Source organism: Symsagittifera roscoffensis, chromosome 6 (assembly GCF_963678635.1).
Source record: "Symsagittifera roscoffensis chromosome 6, txSymRosc1.1, whole genome shotgun sequence".
In the NCBI taxonomy this organism is placed as follows: Eukaryota; Metazoa; Xenacoelomorpha; order Acoela; family Convolutidae; genus Symsagittifera; species Symsagittifera roscoffensis.
Genome location: NC_087067.1, coordinates 51,517,329 through 51,540,881, shown reverse-complemented (window position 1 = coordinate 51,540,881; position 23,553 = coordinate 51,517,329). Strand labels below are relative to the sequence as shown.

The 23,553-nt window shown below is 39.2% G+C and overlaps 2 protein-coding genes and 1 long non-coding RNA gene across 3 annotated transcripts in view; 2 read left to right on the top strand and 1 right to left on the bottom strand.

The window, feature by feature from the left end:
- The first annotated feature begins 497 nt into the window (after nt 1-497).
- LOC134848801 (collagen, type I, alpha 1b-like) lies at nt 498-4,501 on the top strand. Its single transcript, XM_063866313.1, has 2 exons — nt 498-753; nt 981-4,501. The coding sequence occupies exons 1-2, from the start codon at nt 498-500 to the stop codon at nt 4,499-4,501; spliced, it is 3,777 nt and encodes a 1,258-aa protein (XP_063722383.1).
- Nucleotides 4,502-10,553: 6,052 nt separating this feature from the next.
- On the bottom strand, nt 10,554-20,878 carry LOC134848488 (uncharacterized). The gene is made up of 3 exons (XR_010162947.1): nt 20,504-20,878; nt 13,386-13,476; nt 10,554-11,063 (listed from the first exon to the last, which is right to left on the bottom strand). It is a non-coding gene; the product is annotated as an uncharacterized LOC134848488 (long non-coding RNA).
- Nucleotides 20,879-21,838: 960 nt separating this feature from the next.
- The window catches only part of LOC134848800 (uncharacterized), a 10,998-nt gene continuing 9,283 nt past the window's right edge, over nt 21,839-23,553 (top strand). Inside the window, exon 1 of the mRNA XM_063866311.1 lies at nt 21,839-21,871. Coding sequence (XP_063722381.1) covers nt 21,839-21,871 — 33 coding nt within the window. The remainder of the gene's footprint in view (nt 21,872-23,553) is intronic.

Sequence of the window (23,553 nt, the reverse complement as noted above, 5' to 3'; positions counted from 1 at the left end):
ATTTTCATTCCGCTGATTGCCGCAATGTTTAGAATGCTTGTAGCATAATAACCAGTTTCCTGTTAAGATCAAAATAATTATTGTCCACGTCTTTATTTATCTTCCTTTTTCTGAGCTTAACAAAAAATCGGTGAACAGACCGTCAGGAATTCTTTTGATTTCAACAAATGATAGACGAATTATAGCTAAAGCACTGGCTTTAAAAAGTTTTTTGGTGTAAACGGCGTTTGTGTACTTTAGAGCCCGCCTCGTTCACTGTTTCTATGAATGACGATTACGGAGGGGCATCAGTGGCGGCCCCCGAGGCCAACGCCGCAGTCGGATCCATGGGACTGACCACCCGAGAACTGAACCCGATCTCAAAATGCCACGGGGCACTAGCCGGACAACAGCTGGAACTACACCACACTAGTTACTTGTACAAAAAGATAGACGGAAAATACGGGCATGGAGACTCGAGGTTCTGGGGGAGGAATAAAATAACGGACCCGGATGAGATGGATGACCCTGGAAATGCGGGCGCGTGGCCGGCCCCGCCTGAAAAGACCCAAGAGCAAAGACAAAAGGAGCATGATGCAAGGATCAAAAATGCAAAGATGCAGCCCCCCTCGCCTCACTTGACGGCCCCGAAGAACCCGAAGCCGAAGAAGAAGAAAGAGCAGCCGAAACAGGACAAGGGTAAAAAAGACAAACCACAAGATAACTTCAAGCAGCACGAGCAAGATATTATGAAGGAAGAGCCAGAACTGACGGGTTTGAAATTTCTATTTTCAATTCAATTAAGGAATAAGGAAGGAACAGCATTTCTTAAAGCATTCATGGCCTGTTTAATTCGCCTAAGGATTTTTTAAAGAACGTGTTTTTGGAGTATTTTTTGTTTTATCAATAATAAGTTTTCACGAGTAGTTGGTTCCACTAAAGTAACAAAGCACTAAAGCATAGGCCTGGATATAAAATACTAAATTTGTATTCTTTTCTAGACTTGGCTTCAGTCAACTCAGGAGCATCTGGGAATCAGCAAGACGAATTGCTGGTTACAATCAAGAACACCACTACGATTGAGAGCGACAGACCACTGACTCCCCAAGAGATTCGGGCACACAGTCCTCAAATGTCACCACAGGAGATCGAGAAAATAGTGAAGCAAGTCGAAGACATTCACAGCCAACGAAGTGGCGGAAGCAGTGCGAATCATTCCGGAGATCTCTCGCCATTTCAAATTACTCCAAAACCGCAACAAGGAGGAGCAAAAGGGGAAAAATCTCCTTCCAAAAAAGGAGGTGCCAACAGTACCCAGGGATCGAAACCAGACTCAAGACCCGATTCCGGAGGTCGTGGGCGAGGCGCCGCGGGAGGAAGAGGCTCTAGACCTGCGTCTGGAGCACCCGGTAAAGGTCGCGGAAATTCGCCGTCCCCAAATGGCGGTCGCGGGAGATCTAGGGGAAGAGGAATGAATCAAAATCAAGGACAAGGACCAGGCTCTCAACCATCTAATGCTTCAAGTCCGAGAGCACCAGGAAAGAAAAATGATCCGCAAATTGATATGGGAATTGCTCTTCCTCAAAAGCATCAAGGAGCCAAACAAGTTATGTCGGACACTGGATCATTTGCTCAGCCAGCCAGGCAACCACATCATCCTGGCCAGCAAGGTGCCGGAAGCAAAACTGGATCAATTGCAGATATGTATGGTAACTATGGATCTATGGTGGGCAGCCATGGACAAGAGCAAATGTCAGGAAGCTTGCATGGTCAACAGCGAGCCAGTAAACATAGTGGTGTAGGAGGTCAAATAGACCCCAACGGGAAGTACGAAAATTTGGACGAATCAGGATCACACGCCGGGTCACACGCTGCTGCTGCTGCACGTGGTCGAGGTTTGTCTGGTTCGCAGCAAGGAGCAAGACCAGGATCTCGCGATGGTTCTCAAGGAGGACCTGGTTCACGAGCAGGATCCCAACAGCGACCTGGTAGGCCTGGATCTCGTGATGGATCTCAGTTTGGACCTGCTGGCTCCCAGCAACAAGGACCTCCTGGGTCACACCCAAGCATGCAGCAAGGACCTCCCGGATCAATACCTGGTTCTCAGCATGGCGGACCACCAGGTGCTCGGGGCAGTCAAATTTCCGGATCTCAGGCTGGTGTCCCTGGTACCAGAGGTAGTCAGATGACCGGTTCTCAAGGTGGACCGCCTGGAAGTCGAGGAAGTCAAATGACAGGATCACAGGGAGGACCACCGGGAAGCAGGGGAAGTCAAATGTCAGCTTCGCAAGAAGGGGCTTCCGGAAGTCATGGCAGTCACATGGCGGGATCTCAGGGTGGACCTCAGGGCAGCAGAGGAAGCCAGATAACCGGATCCCAAGGAGGACCACCGGGAAGCAGGGGAAGCCAAATGACTGGATCGCAAGGAGGACCACCTGGTAGCCGAGGAAGTCAAATGGCTGGTTCACAAGGAGGACCTCCAGGAAGCAGGGGAAGTCAAATGACGGGATCCCAGGGAGGACCACCGGGAAGCAGGGGAAGCCAAATGAATGGATCACAAGGAGGACCTACCGGCAGTCGAGAAAGTCAAATGGCTGGATCGCAAGACGAGGCCCCCGGTAGTAAAGGAAGTCAGATGGCGGGATCTCAAGGAGGACCTCCTGGTAGCCGAGGAAGTCAGATGACCGGATCCCAAGCGCAAGGTGGACCACCTGGAAGCAAAGGAAGCCAGATGACTGGTTCTCAAGGGGGTCCTCCAGGAACTCGAGGAAGTCAAATGAGTGGATCGCAAGGAGGTCCACCTGGCAGTCGCGGAAGCCAGATGACTGGATCTCAAGGAGGTCCTCCAGGAAGCCGAGGGAGTCAAATGGCTGGATCGAAGGATGGACCACCCGGAAGCAAAGGAAGTCAGATGACAGGCTCACAAGTGGGACCGCCTGGAAGTCGAGGAAGTCAAATGACTGGATCTCAAGGAGGTGCTCCTGGAAGCAAAGGAAGCCAAATGTCTGGATCTCAAGCCGGTCCACCAGGAAGTCAGATGGCTGGATCCCAGGGAGGGCCGCCAGGAAGCAAGGGCAGTCAAATGACAGGATCACAAGGAGGCCCTACTGGTAGCCGAGGAAGCCACATGTCTGGATCTCAAGCTGGTCGGGGAAGTCAAATGTCTGGATCTCAAGCTGGTCGGGGAAGCCAAATATCTGGATCGCAAGCTGGTCGAGGAAGCCAAATGTCTGGATCTCAAGCTGGTCGGGGGAGCCAAATGTCTGGATCTCAAGCTGGCCCTCCAGGAAGCCAAATGACAGGCTCGCAAGGAGGGCCGCCTGGCAGCCGAGGAAGCCAGATGGCTGGATCGCAGGCTGGTCGGGGAAGCCAGATGTCGGGATCCCAAGGTGGCCCACCGGGCTCACAACCACAGGGCTCTCGGGTGAGTGGTGTGAGTGGTTCAGTTTCAAGGGACTCTAAGCTAAGCGGTGGTATGGGAGGTTCCAGGTCTGGAAGCGCAATGAGTGGAGGAGCACCGGCTGATTCTCGGGTGAGTGGAGTTACTGGTTCATCTGCTCAACGTGCATCTGGTGTTAGCGGTGGTTCACAGGGTTCCCAGCAGGACCCAGAGGGATTCGAAGTTCTCCGACCCAGTGGTACTATCTCAAAAAGCGCAGGATCTGTGCCGAAGCAAAGGGGAAGCAGTGCGAGTGGGGGTACCATGTCTAAGTCAAGCGTTGTCGCAAGTCAGGCCCAATCCCGTCCCAGTGATGCTGGCTCTGATGGTACAGGAGCTAGACAGAGTGGTGCCATGAGTGGATCACGAGTGACTGGGTCTCAATCTATGGGTAGAGGTAGTAGGACTAGTGGTATGAGTGGGGGTCCAGGCAGTCAGATGACAGGTAGCAGAAGTGCAGGGCGCGGTACTGCAGTGTCGGGTAGCCAGGGTGGAGATCCGACCGCTGGTACTAGGTCTAGATCTAGCAATGCTTCTGCCATGTCTGGCGGGTCTCAGGCTGGCGGTCCAGGTGGAATGAGTCAGCATAGGTTGAGTGGTGCCACTTCAGCGTCCGGTGCCTCTAGATCTGTTGTAAGCGGTGGCACGACCCAGGCTAGAACCGGTGCTTCTGGTGTCGCAGGTCCACAGCAGCAGAGAATGAGCGATGCTAGTGGAGTTTCAGGTTCCAAGGTAGGCAGCATGATGACCGGTAGCAGGAGTGTTAGTGCCGGTGGACCAGCTGGAAGCACTCCTAGAACTAAGGGAATGTCTGGAAGCATAGCTGAGGGAAGCATGAGTAGACCAAGTGGAGCAACTGGGGGATCTGCTGTTTCTGGATCTCAAGCCAGACAGAGCGGCATGTCCAGAGAGAGTCTTCGCAGCGGTGGATTCGGTAGCGCAGCCGGCGAGTTGCCGGGAAGTGGCGCGGGAAGCATGGCAAACACTGGTGAGAGTGGAGTAAGCACTGGATCCAGGACCAGCGGAAGCCCTTCGACCGGGTCCGATTCCTCCTCGAGTCGAACAACTTCGAATGCCCAATAAGAAAGAATTGATTTGATTAGGTTCCATGCATGTGGGAACACTGTGAACTGTCTAAATCACCTAAAGATGCACTTTTTGTATATGATACAAGTACTTTTAACATTTCCCTGTTCCCATTCGTCGCTTAATTATACTAATTAAAAACTTAAAACGTCATCTTTTTCCTTTGATGTTCGATTACTACACTGTGCTATTGTTTTATGTAATGCGAAACAAGTTATTATTTTTAAAGATGTAACCTCTGGCTTTAGATACTATTAGTATGATGATGAACGTTTGGTTTAAACAATGATAAGGGTTTGCAGTGACTCAGCGTAGAATGTGGGGTAATAGCAAACGGACCAAAATAGTTCAAAGCCTTTGATAGACCCTCTGCTGTTTTGACACGGCTTTTTCGAACATAGAGTGCAAAATCTTGAAGTAATAAACTGGAACTCTATTTATTATATCTTCCTGTATATAAATTAATTTGAGTTTATATTACCATTCGCACAAATTGAATTATAAAACTGAGGAGGCTCCAGCGCTTTTGAAAACTTCGTCGACGTTTTTTTAGTTTAATCAAGTTTCGATGATGAATCACGCTTTATCGGAACGCGGTTCTCCTCACACATCTATTATATACTTGCACCGAACGAACGAAAATCTTAGGTGCTGATCAGCTTAAAGTGGATTATTGAGCAAATTAGTACCAAAGGGCTCCCAGGGTGTTTGGGGAAGCAAATTTCTTAGGGATATGTCCTAAAACATGAACATTTTTTTTCTCAACTCGAAATGTGGAAAAAATATCAAGAAATATGTATTTTTTCTTTCCTTGAACTCATTAACTTTCTGCAACTGTCTGTTGGCCTAGTTTTTGCTGTTGTGGTATGAAGACGAATCAAGAGTGTTAAGAGAATCACGAAAGAGTGCAATTGATAAACAAATCAGATGTATCTCTAAAATTAATTGAATGAAACAAAAATATCAAAACTATCTTAAAAAACTGTGAAGAACTATATGGCCTTGGGTGTTTTCATTAATCGAAGGAAATTTGAAAAGTACTCAGAGCACCGACTGTGGTGTTCTATTTGATCGTTTCAATCGTGATTTTGTTCTCTTGCATTATCAAAAGTTACCTCACTTTCGAGAAAATTGAACTTCTGAATATTTACAGTGGGGTGGATTTCCTAACTTTTCGAAAACGTCGGCAATTACTAATTACTAATTACCTAAATTACAAATGTTTCATTATGCGCTCAAACTGCGCTGGATAGAGGCACCGTTTGGTGTGTGTAGATCAAGGTCCCTGGAATCTTGCGTGATCTGTCATGGCGTCACTAAAAGCAAGTCGTCTTTAATGATTTTTCAAACTGAATTTCGATGAAGTCTGAGCACAAATAACTTTTAACGTAATTTTTCTCTGGACATTAGTTGAGTAAGTATAGCTAGTTGTTCTGGATTCCGCAAATGTCAGTGAATTTGACAATGTGACGTGATTCAGCAAAATTGTGATCTACAATGTAATGAATAGATATTTGTTTTGGAACTCTGCTACAAATTTTGCTCTGGATACCACCAAATTGGCTGCATTTGGAGTAATTTGAGCAATATAATGTTTTGGCTGTTTGTTCGTAGAAACCATAACAAACAGAAAGATCAAAGTAAAACAGACGCGTTGCTGATTGCGCGTCAAATTTGTTTTCAGCTTGTTGCGGATTCTACTCACAATTCAACAAAGTACAGTCTGAACTAGTATTGCTTCTCACATTCAAGTTTATGCGCAAGTAATTGATTATAACGGATTATTATGTTATTTTTTAAACAATCATAATTGATGATTTTTATCAAAATTAGGTGTTTAAAAGATTTATAATTTGTTGTAATCGGGTATTTTTTTCAGGAGGTTATAATCTCTTATATTCAGTTATAATCTCTTACTTTCGCCAAAAGTTTGTCACCTCAAAAGTAATTTTGCGAAATATGTAGCGACAGAAGTGGGTCGAACACATGTCAGATGTCGACCGAAAATCCATAGTCGAGAAGGTCCTATCGTCGAATTCAAAGTCGAAACATAAAGTCGATTCGGTCGAAACATAAGTGGAACACAAAGTCAAAACATAAATTCGAACACAAAGTCGAAACATAAATACATATACCAAATTGTTCACACTGAAATACTATTTGAAAACATTCAAAACCTATTTGACGGTCAAACACAGTTAAAATTTTTCAGTCGAAACGTTTTCCCTCAGTCGAACACTGTCGAAACATTTTTTCTCGGTCGAAAGTCTTCTCGGTCGAAAAACCCTGGATCGAACTCAGTTGAAACGTTTTTCCTCGGTCGAACACAGTCGCAGTGTTTTTCTCTGTGGAAAAAACTCCTCGGTCGAACTCGGTCAAAACGTTTTCCTCGGTCGAACTTGGTTGAAATGTTTTTCGTCGGTCAAACATAGCTGTAACAAAAACAACTCGAGTCGAGTCGCTCAAAACATATCCATTCTTCGTCGAGACGGTCTAAACACACCAAATTTTTGTTGAGTCGATCGCAATTTGCAAACCTCGACCGGGGTTCAAAAAAACTTCAACATTCAAAATGCTTTTTGGAAAAAAGCTTATTTTAAATCTATTTGATTTCTTGCTAGCATGCTGAATCCCATGGAACTTGCCTTAAACACTTGAGAAAATCTTTACATTTTTTCCCCTCTAGAATTTTCACTAATCCACAATAGCTCGAGTGAACATTTTTTAACAATGTTTATGACAGAACAAATTTGAAGCTAGACTGCTCATTAAAATGTTAACCTTGATTTTTTCGACTGCTTTACTGCCTTCTATCGGCGCCGAAAGTCTCAAAATTTAGTGAAAGATATAATTTCATAAAAATTTTTTATTTTAGAATTTCTAAACTAGAACATCTTGTAATGTAAAAATCAGACCGAAAAAAAAACGATTTTTTTTGGAACGCTTTCTGAGATGGTTCAAAGCGTAGTGTTTAGTCCCAATTTTTGCTTACAGTGTTGAGTTCGTTTCCATTGTCAGAGAAAAGTCTGCAAGTTTTTCCAATGATTGAAAGCTATGAATAAAATTCGACCAGATGCCAAAACTTGTTTTTTTTTGAATTTTGCGAGAATGCGGAAAAAATTGAGCGTTCGCAAATGAAAATTTTGGGCTCCGACCATTGGATTTTCGAGTTCGTTTTACTTTTATTGTTTTTCCACGAAAAATCAAGTGACAAACACTTTTGACGGAATGGGTCTAGTGATTTATCAATTTACAACGCTTTCATCAATCATTCGAACGACATCAAAAAAATTCAAAACATTGTCGCAGTTTCGAGAAATTTGAAACCCAGTGTAGAGAAAAACTTGCTCAAATACTTCGAGCGAGTTAAGCGAGCGAGTAGGCTTATTATAGCAAGAAATTTTTTTTTCAAGTCCTGAAGATTGTATTTCACTCCACAAAAATGTATTTCTAAACTAGCTTTTAGCCAATCCCAGTAACTGAAAAGGTCTGTCAAAGCATGTAGGGCACAAAAAATTACTTGTGTTATTGGCGTTCCTTATCATGGAGGGAGCTAATGAAGGAAAACCAATTTTAGCCGATCAGAACTGGTTATTCCAGAATCTCAATGAAGTCGCAAGAGCTATTATAGGCAAATGAATGCAAATCTTTCAAATTATTATCGACCGACTGCAAAAGGAGCAAATAAATGAACTTTTAACTTTACATTTGCTTTTAAAAAAAATTGCAAATTTTGCTTTATGAGGGATATATTGTGGGATACCGATATAAAAAAAAAGTTTAAATCAGAACAAAAAAGTTTATTTGATAGCTGCACAAATTATACATGTAAAAATTGGTTGTATTACTAAAAATTTTTATCTGCTACTTCAATTAAAAACATGAACATTTTTTTTTCAACTCGAAATGTGAAAAAGTTATCAAGATATATGTATTTTTTCTTTCCTTGACTCATTAACTTTCTGCAACTGTCTGTTGGCCTAGTTTTTGCTGTTGTGGTATGAAGACGAATCAAGAGTGTTAAGAGAATCACGAAAGAGTGCAATTGATAAACAAATCAGATGTATCTCTAAAATTAATTGAATGAAACCAATATATCAAAACTATCTTAAAAAACTGTGAAGAACTATATGGCCTTGGGTGTTTTCATTAATCGAAGAAAATTTGAAAAGTACTCAGAGCACCGAATGTGGTGTTCTATTTGATCGTTTCAATCGTGATTTTGTTCTCTTGCATTATCAAAAGTTACCTCATTTTCGAGAAAATTGAACTTCTGAATATTTACTGTGGGGTGGATTGCCTAACTTTTTGAAAACGTTGGCAATTACTAATTCCTAATTACCTAAATTACAAATATTTCTTTATGCGCTCAAACTGCGCTGGATAGACGTACCGTTTGGTGTGTGTAGGTCAAGGTCCCTGGAATCTTGCGTGATCTGTCATGGCGTCACTAAAAGCGAGAAGTCTTTAAGGATTTTTCAAACTGAACTTCGATGAAGTCTGAGCACAAATACCTTGTAACGTAACTTTTCTCTGGACATTTGTTGAGTAAGTTTAGTTAGTTTTTCTGGATTCCGCAAATGTCAGTGGACGTGGATTCCGCAAATTGCCAGTGAATTTGACACTGTGACGTGATTCAGCAAAATTGTTATCTACAATGTATTGAATAGATATTTGTTTTGGAATTCTGCTACAAATTTTGCTCTGGATACCACCAAGTTGGCTGCATTTGGAGATACTTGAGCAATATAACGTTTTGGCTGTTTGTTCGTAGAAACCAAAACAAATAGAAAGATCAAAGTAAAATAGACGTGTTGCTGATTTCGTGTTAAATTTGTTTTCAGCTTGTTGCGGAATTTACTAACAATTCAACAAAGTACAGTCTGAACTAGTATTGCTTCTCACATTCAAGTTTATGCGCAAGTAATTGATTATAACGGATTATTATGTTATTTTTTAAACAATCATAATTGATGATTTTTATCAAAAATAGGTGTTTAAAGGATTTATAATATGTTGTAATCGTGTTTTTTTTTCAGGAGTTATAATTTCTTATATTCAGTTACAATCTCTTACTTTCGCCAAAATTTTGTCACCTCAAAAGTATGTTTTAACTATATCCTATACGTTACTTTTTTATTCAATAACAGAATTGCTAAAAACGAGATGTCTTGTCATACTTTGATTCAACCGAACACAAAAATTTACCACGAAACAAAAATTCAAAGAGATCATTTCATATTAGTTGACTGATTCCAGTGGTGGGTGAGAAATAAATCTTCCATTTACATCATGAAATTTTGACATGAGCATCATGAGTTAATTATAATGGAGTAGAAATGAAAAAAGAGAAAGTTATAAAATTGAAGTGATTTGAAAACAGTTTTCTTATTTATTACATAAGCCATTGTATGCAAACAGCTTGAAATATAAACAAGTCAGGTGCAAGGCTGAAGATAAAATGGGCAAACAAAGGGGGATTATAATCGATTATAATCGTTTATAATGTTATTTTTTTCAAAACAAAAGAATTAGAAATTAGTATTAAATAATCGATTATAGTTGTATCGACAAATAGATGGATTAATGTTTGATTATAAACGATTAAAACTGATTTTAACTGATTGTATTTTGATTTCAAAAAGAGAAATTCTAATCGATTTTATTAAATAAAGTCATTTTTTTCTCAATTTTAGATTGGTTTTAATATCATAGTATAAACCGTTATTGGCGCTTGAAACTGAATGCCGATAGAGTTCAAAGTTTCAATCTCTCCCCAAAAAAATCGCAACTAAAAAGCGAACATCATTCGAATGATTTTTGAACATTTTCCGATTACGTATTTCGAATCAAAATATTTACTTGGTTTTCCTTTGAATTTATCATTGCGATCGATTGGACCATTCTGTGTGAGATTTACGGCACGTGGTTACTCTTGAGTTGTTTTTTGAAACCTCCAACTGAAAATTTATGAACACTTTATTAAGATAGTTTGAAGTTTAGTTGAACACAAAAAACTTTTTACATAAGACAAAAGTCCCAATAAAAATTTTTCTCAGTAAGACTCCAGTTGAACTGGACACAAATTCGCTTTATCCAATCGTGGAAGTGAGTCAATTTTGTAAAAACACTGGCATCATTACAAATGCGATGATTATCTGGATTCTGTGTGAAATAACTGGCTACTCCATAGAGACATACAGGATCTATGGTTCCACAATTGAACTCATACAATGGTCCTCCAATATCCCCAGAACATATACTGGTGCCTGCTGTCAATGTATCAGTGCAGATATCGCTTTCAGGACAAGTTTCAAAGAAAGAAGTAGAGTGAGCATCTGTAGTAAATACACTTTCATAGAAATATGCTTCTTTCAAGTACTCAAGCGAAGGCTCATAAGAGATTGTTGAAGTTGAACCAAACCCTAACGACGCCAGAGGAGTGCCAAGCTCGGGCACCTTGAGGCATAACTGAATGGTATGCACACCATTTGGCATCGGGTTTCTCAGCTTCAGTATTGCTAGATTGTTTCTCGGTTTTTCGGCCACGATCTGGAACCTTAAACATCGGAAATACTTTATGACAGTCTTTTGTCTTTGCGACAAAGTTTTTCCACTTTTGCCTCTTATTTCTTAGATTTTGAGTTTTTTCGGCTGGATCAGGCGCAAATCTAGTAGTTTTTCTAATATATATTTGCGCCAAAGACGCCTTTAGAAAAATTCAGGGTGATTTAGGTAGAAATTAATGTTGCACAATAGTACGAAAGGTGGACCTTTTAGGTAGTGAGGGGTTTTTGCATAAATCAACAATGATCACGGTTCGGTCGATTTTGCGAAATATGTTCCGACAGAAGTGGGTCGAACACATGTCAGATGTCGACCGAAAATCTATAGTCGAGAAGGTCCTATCGTCGAATTCAAAGTCGAAACATAAAGTCGATTCGGTCGAAACATAAGTGGAACACAAAGTCAAAACATAAAGTCGAACACAAAGTCGAATTATAAATACATATACCAAATTGTTCACACTGAAATCCTATTTGAAAACATTCAAAAACTATTTGACGGTCAAACACAGCTAAAGTTTTTCAGTCGAAACGTTTTCCCTCAGTCGAACACTGTCGAAACATTTTTTCTCGGTTGAAAGTTTTCTCGGTCAAAAAACTCTGGATCGAACTCAGTTGAAACGTTTTTCCTCGGTCGAACACTGTCGAAATGTTTTTCTCTGTGGAAAAAACTCCCCGGTCGAACTCGGTCAAAACGTTTTCCTCGGTCGAACTTGGTTGAATTGTTTTTCGTCGGTCAAACATAGCTGTAACAAAAACAACTCAAGTCGAGTCGCTCAAAACATATCCAGACTGCGTCGAGACGGTCTAAACATACCAAATTTTTGTCGAGTCGATCGCAATTTGCAAACCTCGACCGGGGTTCAAAAAAACTTCAACATTCAACATGCTTTTTGGAAAAAAGCTTATTTTAAATCTATTTGATTTCTTGCTAGCATGCTGAATCCCATGGAACTTGCCTTAAACACTTGAGAAAATCTTTACATTTTTTCCCCTCTAGAATTTTCACTAATCCACAATAGCTCGAGTGAACATTTTTTAACAATGTTTATGACAGAACAAATTTGAAGCTAGACTGCTCATAAAAATGTTAACCTTGATTTTTTCGACTGCTTTACTGCCTTCTATCGGCGCCGAAAGTCTCAAAATTTAGTGAAAGATATAATTTCATAAAAATTTTTTATTTTAGAATTTCTAAACTAGAACATCTTGTAATGTAAAAATCAGACCGAAAAAAAACGATTTTTTTTGGAACGCTTTCTGAGATGGTTCAAAGCGTAGTGTTTAGTCCCAATTTTTGCTTACAGTGTTGAGTTCGTTTCCATTGTCAGAGAAAAGTCTGCAAGTTTTTCCAATGATTGAAAGCTGTGAATAAAATTCGACCAGATGCCAAAACTTGTTTTTTTTTGAATTTTGCGAGAATGCGGAAAAAATTGAGCGTTCGCAAATGAAAATTTTGGGCTCCGACCATTGGATTTTCGAGTTCGTTTTACTTTTATTGTTTTTCCACGAAAAATCAAGTGACAAACACTTTTGACGGAATGGGTCTAGTGATTTATCAATTTACAACGCTTTCATCAATCATTCGAACGACATCAAAAAAATTCAAAACATTGTCGCAGTTTCGAGAAATTTGAAACCCAGTGTAGAGAAAAACTTGCTCAAATACTTCGAGCGAGTTAAGCGAGCGAGTAGGCTTATTATAGCAAGAAATTTTTTTTTAAAGTCCTGAAGATTGTATTTCACTCCACAAAAATGTATTTCTAAACTAGCTTTTAGCCAATCCCAGTAACTGAAAAGGTCTGTCAAAGCATGTAGGGCACAAAAAATTACTTGTGTTATTGGCGTTCCTTATCATGGAGGGAGCTAATGAAGGAAAACCAATTTTAGCCAATCAGAACTGATTATTCCAGAATCTCAAAGAAGTCGCAAGAGCTAATCTAGGCAAATGAATGCAAATCTTTCAAATTATTATCGACCGACTGCAAAATGAGCAGATAAATGAACTTTTAACTTTTCATATGCTTTTAAATGAAATTTCAAATTTTGCCTTATGAGGGATATATTGTGGGATACCGATTTTTAAAAAAATTAAAACCAGAACAAAAAAGTTTGTTTGATAGCTGCACAAGTTATACATGTAAGATTTGGCTGTATTGCTAAAAATCGTTATCTGCTACTTTAATTTTTGTTCTGCGCAAAAAACACTTAGCAAGTCTAAGACTTCTGAGATGATGGAATTTTTCCATCATTCGATCCCTCCACTATGAGAAAGACTTTAACCAGACGATTTGATACAATTTCGACAAACTTACTTTTCGTAGACGTAAAGTTTAACCGCGATGCGTGTGTTCCGTCCTCGTCTCAAATAAAATGAGCTCTCGAAGTCAACTTGGATACCGGACGCTAAAATTAGTTTAAATGGTAATGTAAACGTTTTTTTTTTTTGCTGAGTGACGTCTTTTGAAAAAGTATACAACAAATCGTATATTCCCGATTCTTTTATTTTTGTTAGATTTCGCAAAAATTTGTAAAAACAACCTCAACCTAAAAAAATTTTCCAAAAAACTCAGGTTTTTTACAATTTCCTTATCAACTTATCAAAAATCCGACCACAATTTCAATTTTACAGTGTGGAGTGTGGTTTTTGGAACGTTTTTTCGCATTTTTCAAACAAAATGTTTGAACACACCGGAAGTTTTAAAAAGAGGTTATCATAATATCATGATATTAAAATGACCAATCAGTTCTAACTAAAGAATGCTCAAAATTTGTGTTATCCTGCTGGTATAAATGGATGCGAAATTGAAACGTATGAATCATTATAATAATTTGTCCTTTTTTGACACCGGGCTCAGTATTGTTTTGAGTTCTTTTATCAATGTTGTTTTTGCGCTTTAGCGAGTTCAATTTAGGTTCCAATATAACAGTTTGATTTTGTAAATCAACCTCTCTACATTTACATTTTTTTCAGGATGTTTCATTAAAAAACGTCCACCTCCTCTAATTCTAACGTGTTGACCTCCATACACAAAAGTTGCTTGTCATACAGCTCGGTACAATAGAAAAAACCCATGAATGGAAAAATTGTTTGTTAAACTATTTCCTTATATGAAAATTGTATGACAAGCATTTTAAAAATTGCTGCTTAAAACAATTCAGAAGGAAATTTTTTTCTCAATTTTTAGTCGCAATATCAGTTTCATGCTCAAATAAGCTTTTTTTTCGAAAAAGGGACCCTCTGGAAAAAAAAACGGACAAGCAGCCAACAAGAGCTACACGTTAAGCTAAGATGTTTGCGAGATGGGCGTTTGCAGGTTCTTATTTGGTTCATTTGATGCCTGACAAAATAACATAAAATAGAAACATTGCCCAGCATTAAAACTAAATTTCGAAAAAATTCTGAGAAACCACTGAAGAAAGCATAGGATTTTTTTAACTGGTGGAGCTGGCAGAACAAATGTTACAAACAATAAAACTTTTTTTCAATGTAAATCGCTCAGTTATTTGAACATTTTTTGTGCAAAGTTGATTCAGCGTTAGTATCTAAGCAGCATGAAATGTACTGCCTGGTATTAACACTTAAAGCATGAAAAAGCAACTTGTTAAGAGTTTTTGTTCGAATTTTCGACTTGACCATCCAATTTTTTACATGAAAAAATTTCTTTTCAGACACTTTCTTACGATTCCAGAAAATTCCAGAAAATTGTAAGAAATACGGTAATAGCATATTTCTTTAAATGAAAACTGTAATACAAGCATTTTTGGTCAACCCAGGTCGCTTGCCAAACTTTCCCAGAGGTCTCGCATTTGATACAATGATACAACATCTCTTTCTGGTCGGCCAACTCCAATTACCTCCTGGCTGCAATGCAAATGTGAGCGAGTTGCAAAAGACTCTTAGACCGATTTTAAAACTTTCGCTCGATGCGAACAATTCTACCTGATTGTATCACAACTCAAAGCAAGCACGAACAGGCGGTAATTTTTTTCTCGATACGAAAATTTTTGAATATTATTATGACGGATTGAAATCTTTCAAATCGTTGTTTTTTCTCGACGCCAAAAGATTTTTGAATGGGTTTTTTGACGGATTGAAACAATCCAGGTCGGCAAATTTTTTCGACTCTAAAAAAGTTTGAATTATTTCACGTCTGATTTTTAAAAGTTTGACTTAAAATCATTAGAAAACAGGTACTAGACAGTGTTTTAGATTGCCTTATGACTCGAATCCGCAGACCTAAATTTTTCAAAAATTTTCGTGAAAAAAATCAAAAAATTGTCAAAAAAATCATCAACAAGTACCCAGAAAATTGCGAAACTGTGCTTTGAGGTGAAACCAACCTTATTTTAGGTGGTCTGGTAGTGACAAATCAGGCCAATTAAGTTAAATTTTTTCATCCTCGTTTTTCTTGCGCGTTTGTTGTTAGATTCATTCAACTTGCCTGATTCCCCACCCACCTTGTTGAAACAAAAAGCTAACTCGCATTAGGTATATCATAGCTGTTTTTGCCCATCTGATTACTGAATTCGTTGCGTGATAGTAATATTCATTGGACAGATACGGTGATATTAAGTGGGCTAAAATGAATTTTTCATCCTCAGGTTTCATCGCTGTGTGTTGTGGAGTTCAACTGACCTATTTAATTTTCAACCCCATTGGTACTTAACCGTAAGAGAACAGTCGCATTAACGTAGGTCCCTTAGGAATATAGCATTCATTTTAGGAGCTGTTTGGTCACTCACGGGCTTTGCAAACTTTCCGAACCGCCGCAGAAGCGCGTCCAAGATACTTTCTTTACAAAACTAGGTTTAAGATTGAACTTTAGTGCTTGGGTTCCACAGTAAGCAAAACAGTATTATCTTCATCACTACTTGTATCACAGTAACGAACTTCGGATTCGACACGACGCCGTTAACATTAATAATCAATAAATAGGCATCGCAGCAACAATAACCGCAAGTTGAGTAGTGAGCAACTTGTCAGTTTGTTATTAAGGTATAAGACAAATAACAGTGCTATCGTGTTTTGCAGACACAACGGAACTGAGGATATAGATGAAAGTTTGGTGTTAACAGGTACTCTCGTTCTGAATGCCATTAAAGGCCTTTTCTTTTAGCGTTGGGGTGAAGATTACGAAATAATTGAGAAGTTCAAAGAGCGTTCTCTAGCATCCTTCCCTTGAGTAAGAGATCCTACTCCTTCTCAGGCGTAATAGCGCTGGTCTTAAAATCCTTAAAACGCGTAAAAGCGTAAGCGCTTACCACTTAAGGCTCAGACAGACGTCTTGAGGCGAAAAATTCCCCCATCTTGTGGGTTAACGAAGATAGATTAATCTTGATGTATTTATGTATCAGTACAGTATCTGATTTTGAGTTTTTTTTCTAGTTAGTGACCAGCCGTAAATTAGTATCAATCACTGAGGCATGGATAAAATTTTCAAGTGAAGAAACACAATTTATTTGAAACCCGTCAAAATTTAAAAAGTGAGCTGCTTAAAAGTAGTTCATTAATATTTGAGTACATTGAGAATAATTGTCGACCCTCAAAAACTGATAATGCTGCTTACAATTGTATAATTATTTAGCAAAAAGTTGCCGACGTAAGCGAAAACCTAAAAAAATTGCTCAGCAAAAATTTTGGCTTAAGAAAGTAACTGAATGACGATAAGAAAATGCTTGAATCTTGGAGTTAAAAGATGAGCATTGAAACTTCGTCAATCCCAGCATCCGGCAATGCAGGGAACAAGGAGTCTTCTATACAGTAAACTACCTCTGAGACAACCTAACGCTTTCACAAAACAAGAGATTAAGAAGCGCGAGTATCTGAAAACAAGTCAAAGTCCTCGTATAAAACTACATAAAGTAGAAAACATCAATCACGTAGACTAGTTAAACTGCTTCCACTTGTCATTGTCATGTTTTGATTGCTCAATCTATGTCGTCAAATGAGAAGCGGCATGATTTATCTTTAGTGATGCCACATCACGAGAAAAGCAGTATCTGGTATCTATAAGGCCTAAAGAGCAAGAACATCTGAAGTTCGAACAAAGTCAGCTGAAATTGCACTAATTAGCAGAACGTCATAAAAAAATTTTAAAAATGAAATCAAAATGGAAGCTTTTGAAATTGAGGATTTTTTATCTGAGGTGGTAGAGGAATTAGTGGAAAACAGTTTGGCACAAGCAAGCCATTCCGTTTCAGAAAACGCAACCGATTGAACTAAAGCTTGGGTAGATTCTGTTATAACAGAAGAACCACCTGATAGTGCTAGTACGCAAGGTACTGGCCTTCGCCCATTCTTCCGAAAAGGTCAGAACCGACGAATTCTGCCAGCCTCGTTCATGCAATTAACACAAGTAATGGTGGTAACCATGGGCACACATTATCGAGTAACCCTGGAATCATTAGACATGAACATCGGACTACGCCTCATTTTGGCAGTGCAGATTTTTTATACCAATTTAGGTGTCTGGCCCACCTGTTTGAATTGCAGTCGGCAGTATGCAATCTCTCGCACAAGTTTTACTCCCATCATCTGGTGTTCCTGTACAAAATATGAATTCAAACATAACTATTGGTTTCTTTTAGAACCTGAATCATAACCTGTCCAAATGTTCCTTTCCCAACCCAGTTCTGGTTTTTGTTTCTTTTTTGTCACCTGCGCTTTATGGTGATGACTTCACATCATCGGCAAGAATCCCGCAGCCGGTTTTGTTTCACTCCTCGTTGCCATGCATCTCCAGTTTAGATGCAACATAGTATTCCTTTCGTCCCGCATACTGTGTCACCTGATATCACCGACTACTATTCAAGTGATGCAAACCTATGACGATTAACAACTGCAACTCAAATCGTCCTGCCGGTTCAAAGTTGTAATGCAGGGAAACTTTTCAATGCGACAACTGTTGTTCTGCCGTGTAACACAGCCGTCCAGTATACTAGTGGTGGGACAATGTTTTTTACTAATCCGTAAATTAATCCTCAACATGTTCCGCATTTTGTTTACAAAGTAACACTGGTTATAATCCAGTCAACAAAAACTACGCAATGTCTTCAGCTAAACCGAACCAAGATTAATGTTTGTTTCGACTTCTCTGCGCGTGAATTGGAGGAATTAATAATGCATAACTGCAAAGATCATCCTTCTGATCATCCGTTAACTGGCACTAATGATTTGGTCAATTCAGGTCTATTGTTAATTCCACACTTCACCAAGTTGATACAACATTGACTTAAACACACGCCACAGGAAAACCAAAAACCGCAATTGCGGAGTTTATTTATAGTGACCATGTGTACAAAGACGCTCTGGCTACCTCGCAACGGATATTTGGAAAACACACACTATTGTTTCCGCACATCTTGTTAAGATGAGTACTTTTGCACCAAATAAGGTGTGCAATTTGGAAAATGGCTCTAGTTGCTCCAATGCAATATGTGGCATGATTGTAATTTTCAAATCATTGTCATTCAATTATGATCTAAAGGGTTTTAACCTAATAAACCAAGCTGTTAGTAAACTTCCATCCAACTTCAAGGAAACATGGTCCATGCATGCTGTTAAACATAATTGGCAGCGCCCAAGACTCTTGGATTCTTACAAATGGCCAAAACAAAATGCAAAGGTGCATAAGCGATACCTAGTTTTTGCGGCCAATACCAACATATCTAAAAGAATACAGGACAAAACTAAATTTCCACCGTGTGTTTTGTACAAAGATAGTCAGGTGTTATGAATCTACGCTGTTTTTGTAGGAAAAAATGCTACTCAGTGAACAAAGTACGTAGCTGAATAAGTTTTCAGCAATGTAAGAGGGATAAAAAGAGCCTAAAGCCTCAGTGTGATAGCGCAAATAGTGTTCTGCTCCATGGATCTGATAAAGCCTTTCCTCGGAAGGAAAATTCGAATGATTCAGATAAAGGTGTAGCAAATAATTCCAGTGAGAATACAATCTCTTTGACCCGCAACTCTGTTAGAGACTTCAAGCTGCTACTATCAATCCAAAAAACCTAGTCTAAACCTGTCGAACGTCTTGGAAATAAGCAACCACGGGCGTGGATTACTTAGGGCCGTTTTACGTTCCGGTTCGCAAATGCACTGAGAAAAGATGGACCTTCTAATGACTTGACTCACAATCAGGGCGCTGTACACCTTGAGAATTAGCCGTCTCTGGACACTAGTTCTTGTATGATGCGCAGTGAACGATTCATTCTGCGTCGTCTGACACCAAGCACGATCTAGTCCGACAATGACACGAACTTTGTTGGTGGGCAAAAAATCACTTGTTTGCATTAAGAACTGGAACAACTGTTGCTTCTAAAATTAACCCACCAGGCACACCCCATCATGGCCGCTACTGGGAGCGCCTCGTGCGAAGCGTAAATTGCGTGCTCTACGACGCACTAGGCAGTAGGCGAGTTACTGAAGAGTTGTTAGGAGCAACACTCTGCTTACTTGAGCATGCTTTGAGTTTTAGCCCAATCACTCCCGTTACTACCAACTCACGTGAGTTGGCTGCGCTGACCGCGAACCGCTTTTTGCTTGGGCAGCGAGCCCTAAGTTTTCCTTCGCTCTTACCGGGGATTAATTTGAACACAAGAAGAAAACGTACGTGCGAGCGCAGTTGTACCCTAACTAACGCTTCTTGTTTTCGTGGGTTTCGAGAATATTTTCCCTTACTGAATAACTGTGTCAAGTGGCACACTCAGTCTGAATTCACTCCTAAGACAGGCGATCTAAGGTTGCGCACAATCGACCTTGTTTAAGACTGCAACGTGTGATTTCACTCGGTCGGCCGTTAAGATCGCTCCTGATCTTCATTCTTCAAGGGCGGAGGATATTGCAACGAAAATGTAAGCGAAAATGTAAAATCGTATAAAAGTAACTACAAACAAGGCGGGATTGCCAAGCGAATTTTTCTAAATATCTCACGTGCACATAGTTTAACTTACTTGAAAAAAGAGTCTCATCCTATTTGCCCAATTTTTAAACCGTTTTTTTCGAGTTAATTTGGTTCAGATTATTCTGAACAACCAAAAAAGCAATTTGTCTCCCAGTCCCATGTTTCCTTTTGGTACCATGCTACGACATCTATTTCTGCTCGGCCAACCCTAATTACCTCGAGCCCAAAGCGCCCTCGAGGCCAAAATGCATCAAATTTAAGAGGCACCGCGCTCCAGATATGTTTTTTTTTGGTCAAAATAAAAAAAAACCCAAAAACGGCATTTCCAAAACTAGCCTGCGACGGAAAAATTTTTTGTCTTCAAAATGTTTTTTGGAATGTTACTGAAGATCAACTTGGTGTGCCCGAAAAAGGTCAAGAAACCTCTCTCCTTAACAAATTCCTCCCGGTGCATTGGTGATAATCAAACAGTTGCAACAATTTTTCTACGTGACTGCTGTTCCATTGTTTTATTACTGAAATCTTACCGTTCATTTGAACACCGTGGCTGGTCGTTACACATGTGGCTGCCGTAATAACCAAATATGGATGTAAGGCTGCACCACCGCAGAAAGCAGTAGTATTATGTTTTGGAGATACCTTAACAAAGAAATTACGCAGAACTGGCCGACCGTTTATGATTGACATTCTTGATCTTCTGCGCAGAATTTCTGAAATCTCATTTTTACTGAAAGTAAAACCAGCTAAGATAAATAAGATTATCACGTTATTTATAGTAGTTATTGAAGAAACTGAAGCCATTTGGAAGAGTAAATCAAATGGTTGCATTGACGGTAGAATGCGCGATCTATCATTTTAATGGTTGTTCATCATTGCCTCTGTATTGAACTTTGTTACTCTTATACAAGGTGAATGTCAACAGAACAGCTCGATCACAAAACTCGCTGATATTTATAAATAAACCTATTTACTTCAGAGGGTGTGCGGCTAGCGAGTAGACAATCGCGTAGGCAAACCCTCAAACCTGATAGGCTGACAAAGGATGGCGAGTAGTGTGCTTTCGAAATTTTTATGCAAAATTGGTTGTTATTGGTTATTGAAGCAGGTAACTTTGTTTTGTGTCAAAATTGTTCAAAACCAGGTGATATTTGTGAGTTTAAGTCCGGGGTGGCTCACTCATAGAGTTATTACAGACAAGGTACATCGTCAGTTTGTCACGCTATCTTATTTTCGCCCGGATAGATTTGTGCAACTTCTCAGTCTAATACCAATCTTATTCTTACTCTTATATCTCCTAGTCTCTATAGATCTAGTGTATACTGATATTTGCGAGTTAGATATCAGGAACTATCTTGAAGGAGAACAACTATCTTCTATCTTGAAGGAGAACAACTAACAAAAGTTATATTTATTTTGTTCTGTTGCTGAAACAATGAATAGCTTCAGCGTTACAAATAACTGTAAGTGTTAGTTATGGATCCTGATTGGTTGGTTAGAAATATTTTATCCAGATAGTTTTATCAATATTATAATAGGATATAAATACTAGTTTTAAACTGCTTCCAACCATCAGGGGTTTAGGGAGTTTTAAGTTTTAATGTTTATTTCAGTGAAGGATGGATGGAGAGGTTTCTTGTTTCTTTGAGTAGTTTCTTTTTGAAGCAGTGACTGCGTGAGAGAAGAAGAAAAGACATTTGTTCGTAATTCGTAGTAGATGACTTCATAGAGAGAAGGGGGACAGTTGTTCGTGCTCCAGAAGTGGGTCTCGTATATCCTAGATCGTCTTGGGTGATCGTGTCAAGATATCTGATCTATGCAAAGATGTGTTGATTTCGTTAAGCTAGGGCGAGACTACATGCGAGATGAAGTTTGACTTCTTCGGTGTGAAGCGCCAAGTGACAAGGATCCGTATTTGAAGTCAACTTCGACGTGTTTCATAAGCGTGGTGTAGCGTGGTGGGTTAGGCTGGCAAGAGAGCATGCTCAGGACGTCCCACTGGTAGACGAGGCTATTTGAGGGAGAAAAATTTTACCGTCTCTTAGAGCAGATTCTTTTTTCGTGTTCATTTTTCGTTCTTTTTTATCAGTTTTTTTTAATCTTTTTTGTTTTTGGTTGTGTCCTTTTATCAAAAATAGACTTTTGTGGCTTGGGTTGTTTATTTGAGTGTTTTGTGTTTCCAGTGGTTTTAATAAAACTTGAAAGTGGGTTTCAAAAGAATAATTTAACCAATTTTAATCTGGGTTAATCTGGTTTGGGTACCGTGGGACTTTCTTATACATGAGGTTGGTTTTGTGGCATTAGTAAGCTGCGTTGGTTAGCCTAAGCCTACTCAAAATTCCTTCCAACCGGGTTGAAGGAAAATTCGAAACGTATGAAAACAAGTTAGAAGTGTTGTCGGTTAATTTATGAAAGTAGAATTCATTATTAGACAATTATACGTGGGCGAGTTACCTGATTTTGGTAGAAAGAGTGTGTGAAGTGTGGGCGATGAAGAGAAGTAGCATTATAAAAGCAGCATAAAATAAAAGGTTAGTTTTAATTTTTTTATTTTGCTTTATTAATTTACTACTTCATATTTAAATCTTACTACAGAATTATCAAATTATTGCGATTTGTCATAAATTTACTTCGCAAGAATTTCTTATTGACTTGGTTAGGATAACATTTTAAAAATGAAGAAGAGATTTTTTATTTTAGTTTACGTTTTATCTCTAGATGAGTGCCTGGTGAAATCTAAGAAAAATGTGAAACACTTGAGTAGGAACGTGGAGTGTCCTATTGAGTTGTGTTAAAAATAATGATAAAATTTTGCTTTTCGAGGGGTCAGGTTCAAGAAAAATCAATGGGGGAAGTTAGTTCTAATGGTATCGGATGTTACTAAAAACTCTGCATGCATGCGAAATTCATTTTTAGCGCGAAGCAGCGGCAAAAGAAGCTCAAGCACTCTGATGATATCCACTTCTTTGGTGGTAACTGAAAACTCATGGTTAGTTTTTTGAATAAGGTTATAAAGTTTGTGATTAAATTTAGTGAGGTGATTATTTTCTGGTAGGGCTACTTCAATTGGCGGAATGATGATGGGTCGCGCGTCTCTAGTGTGACGGTGTTAGTCAGTGAAAAACATATGTACATCTGTCAAATAGGATCGGAATTTCCGAGGATGCTATGAAAGTTATTCGATTTGATGCAAAATGGGAAGTTCAAGAAAAAGGACGATGTGTATTTTGAGTTTATGAACATGAAACGATGGTGTGAATTATTGGATGGTGAACTGTGTAGGTAGTGTCTTTGTATAAATTTATAATATGAGGTCGTATCGGTAAACTTTGTTTTTAACATGAATTCATGTGAACAGTACATTTTTCTTTCCTTCAAGTTAAGGAAGTTTAACGTTTTTGCGGAATGATTAAATTTATAAAAGAAATATTCAAACGCTTTAAGGTTTTGTGATGCGTGATCTATTATATGGTCGAATTTTTGGTTAGCGCTGTCACGATGAAGTATATATTGCGATTTATGAAAAAAAAATCACTTAGTTGAGGGTTAATGTTTGGATCATCGTCATACCTGGTGACAG

Bases quoted from the DNA above. Each gene is read 5' to 3' on its own strand.
- LOC134848801 (XM_063866313.1), top strand. From the start codon at position 498: ATGGATGACCCTGGAAATGCGGGCGCGTGGCCGGCCCCGCCTGAAAAG. The intron at 754-980 runs GTTTGAAATTTC...ATTCTTTTCTAG, and splicing joins GGAAGAGCCAGAACTGACGG to ACTTGGCTTCAGTCAACTCA.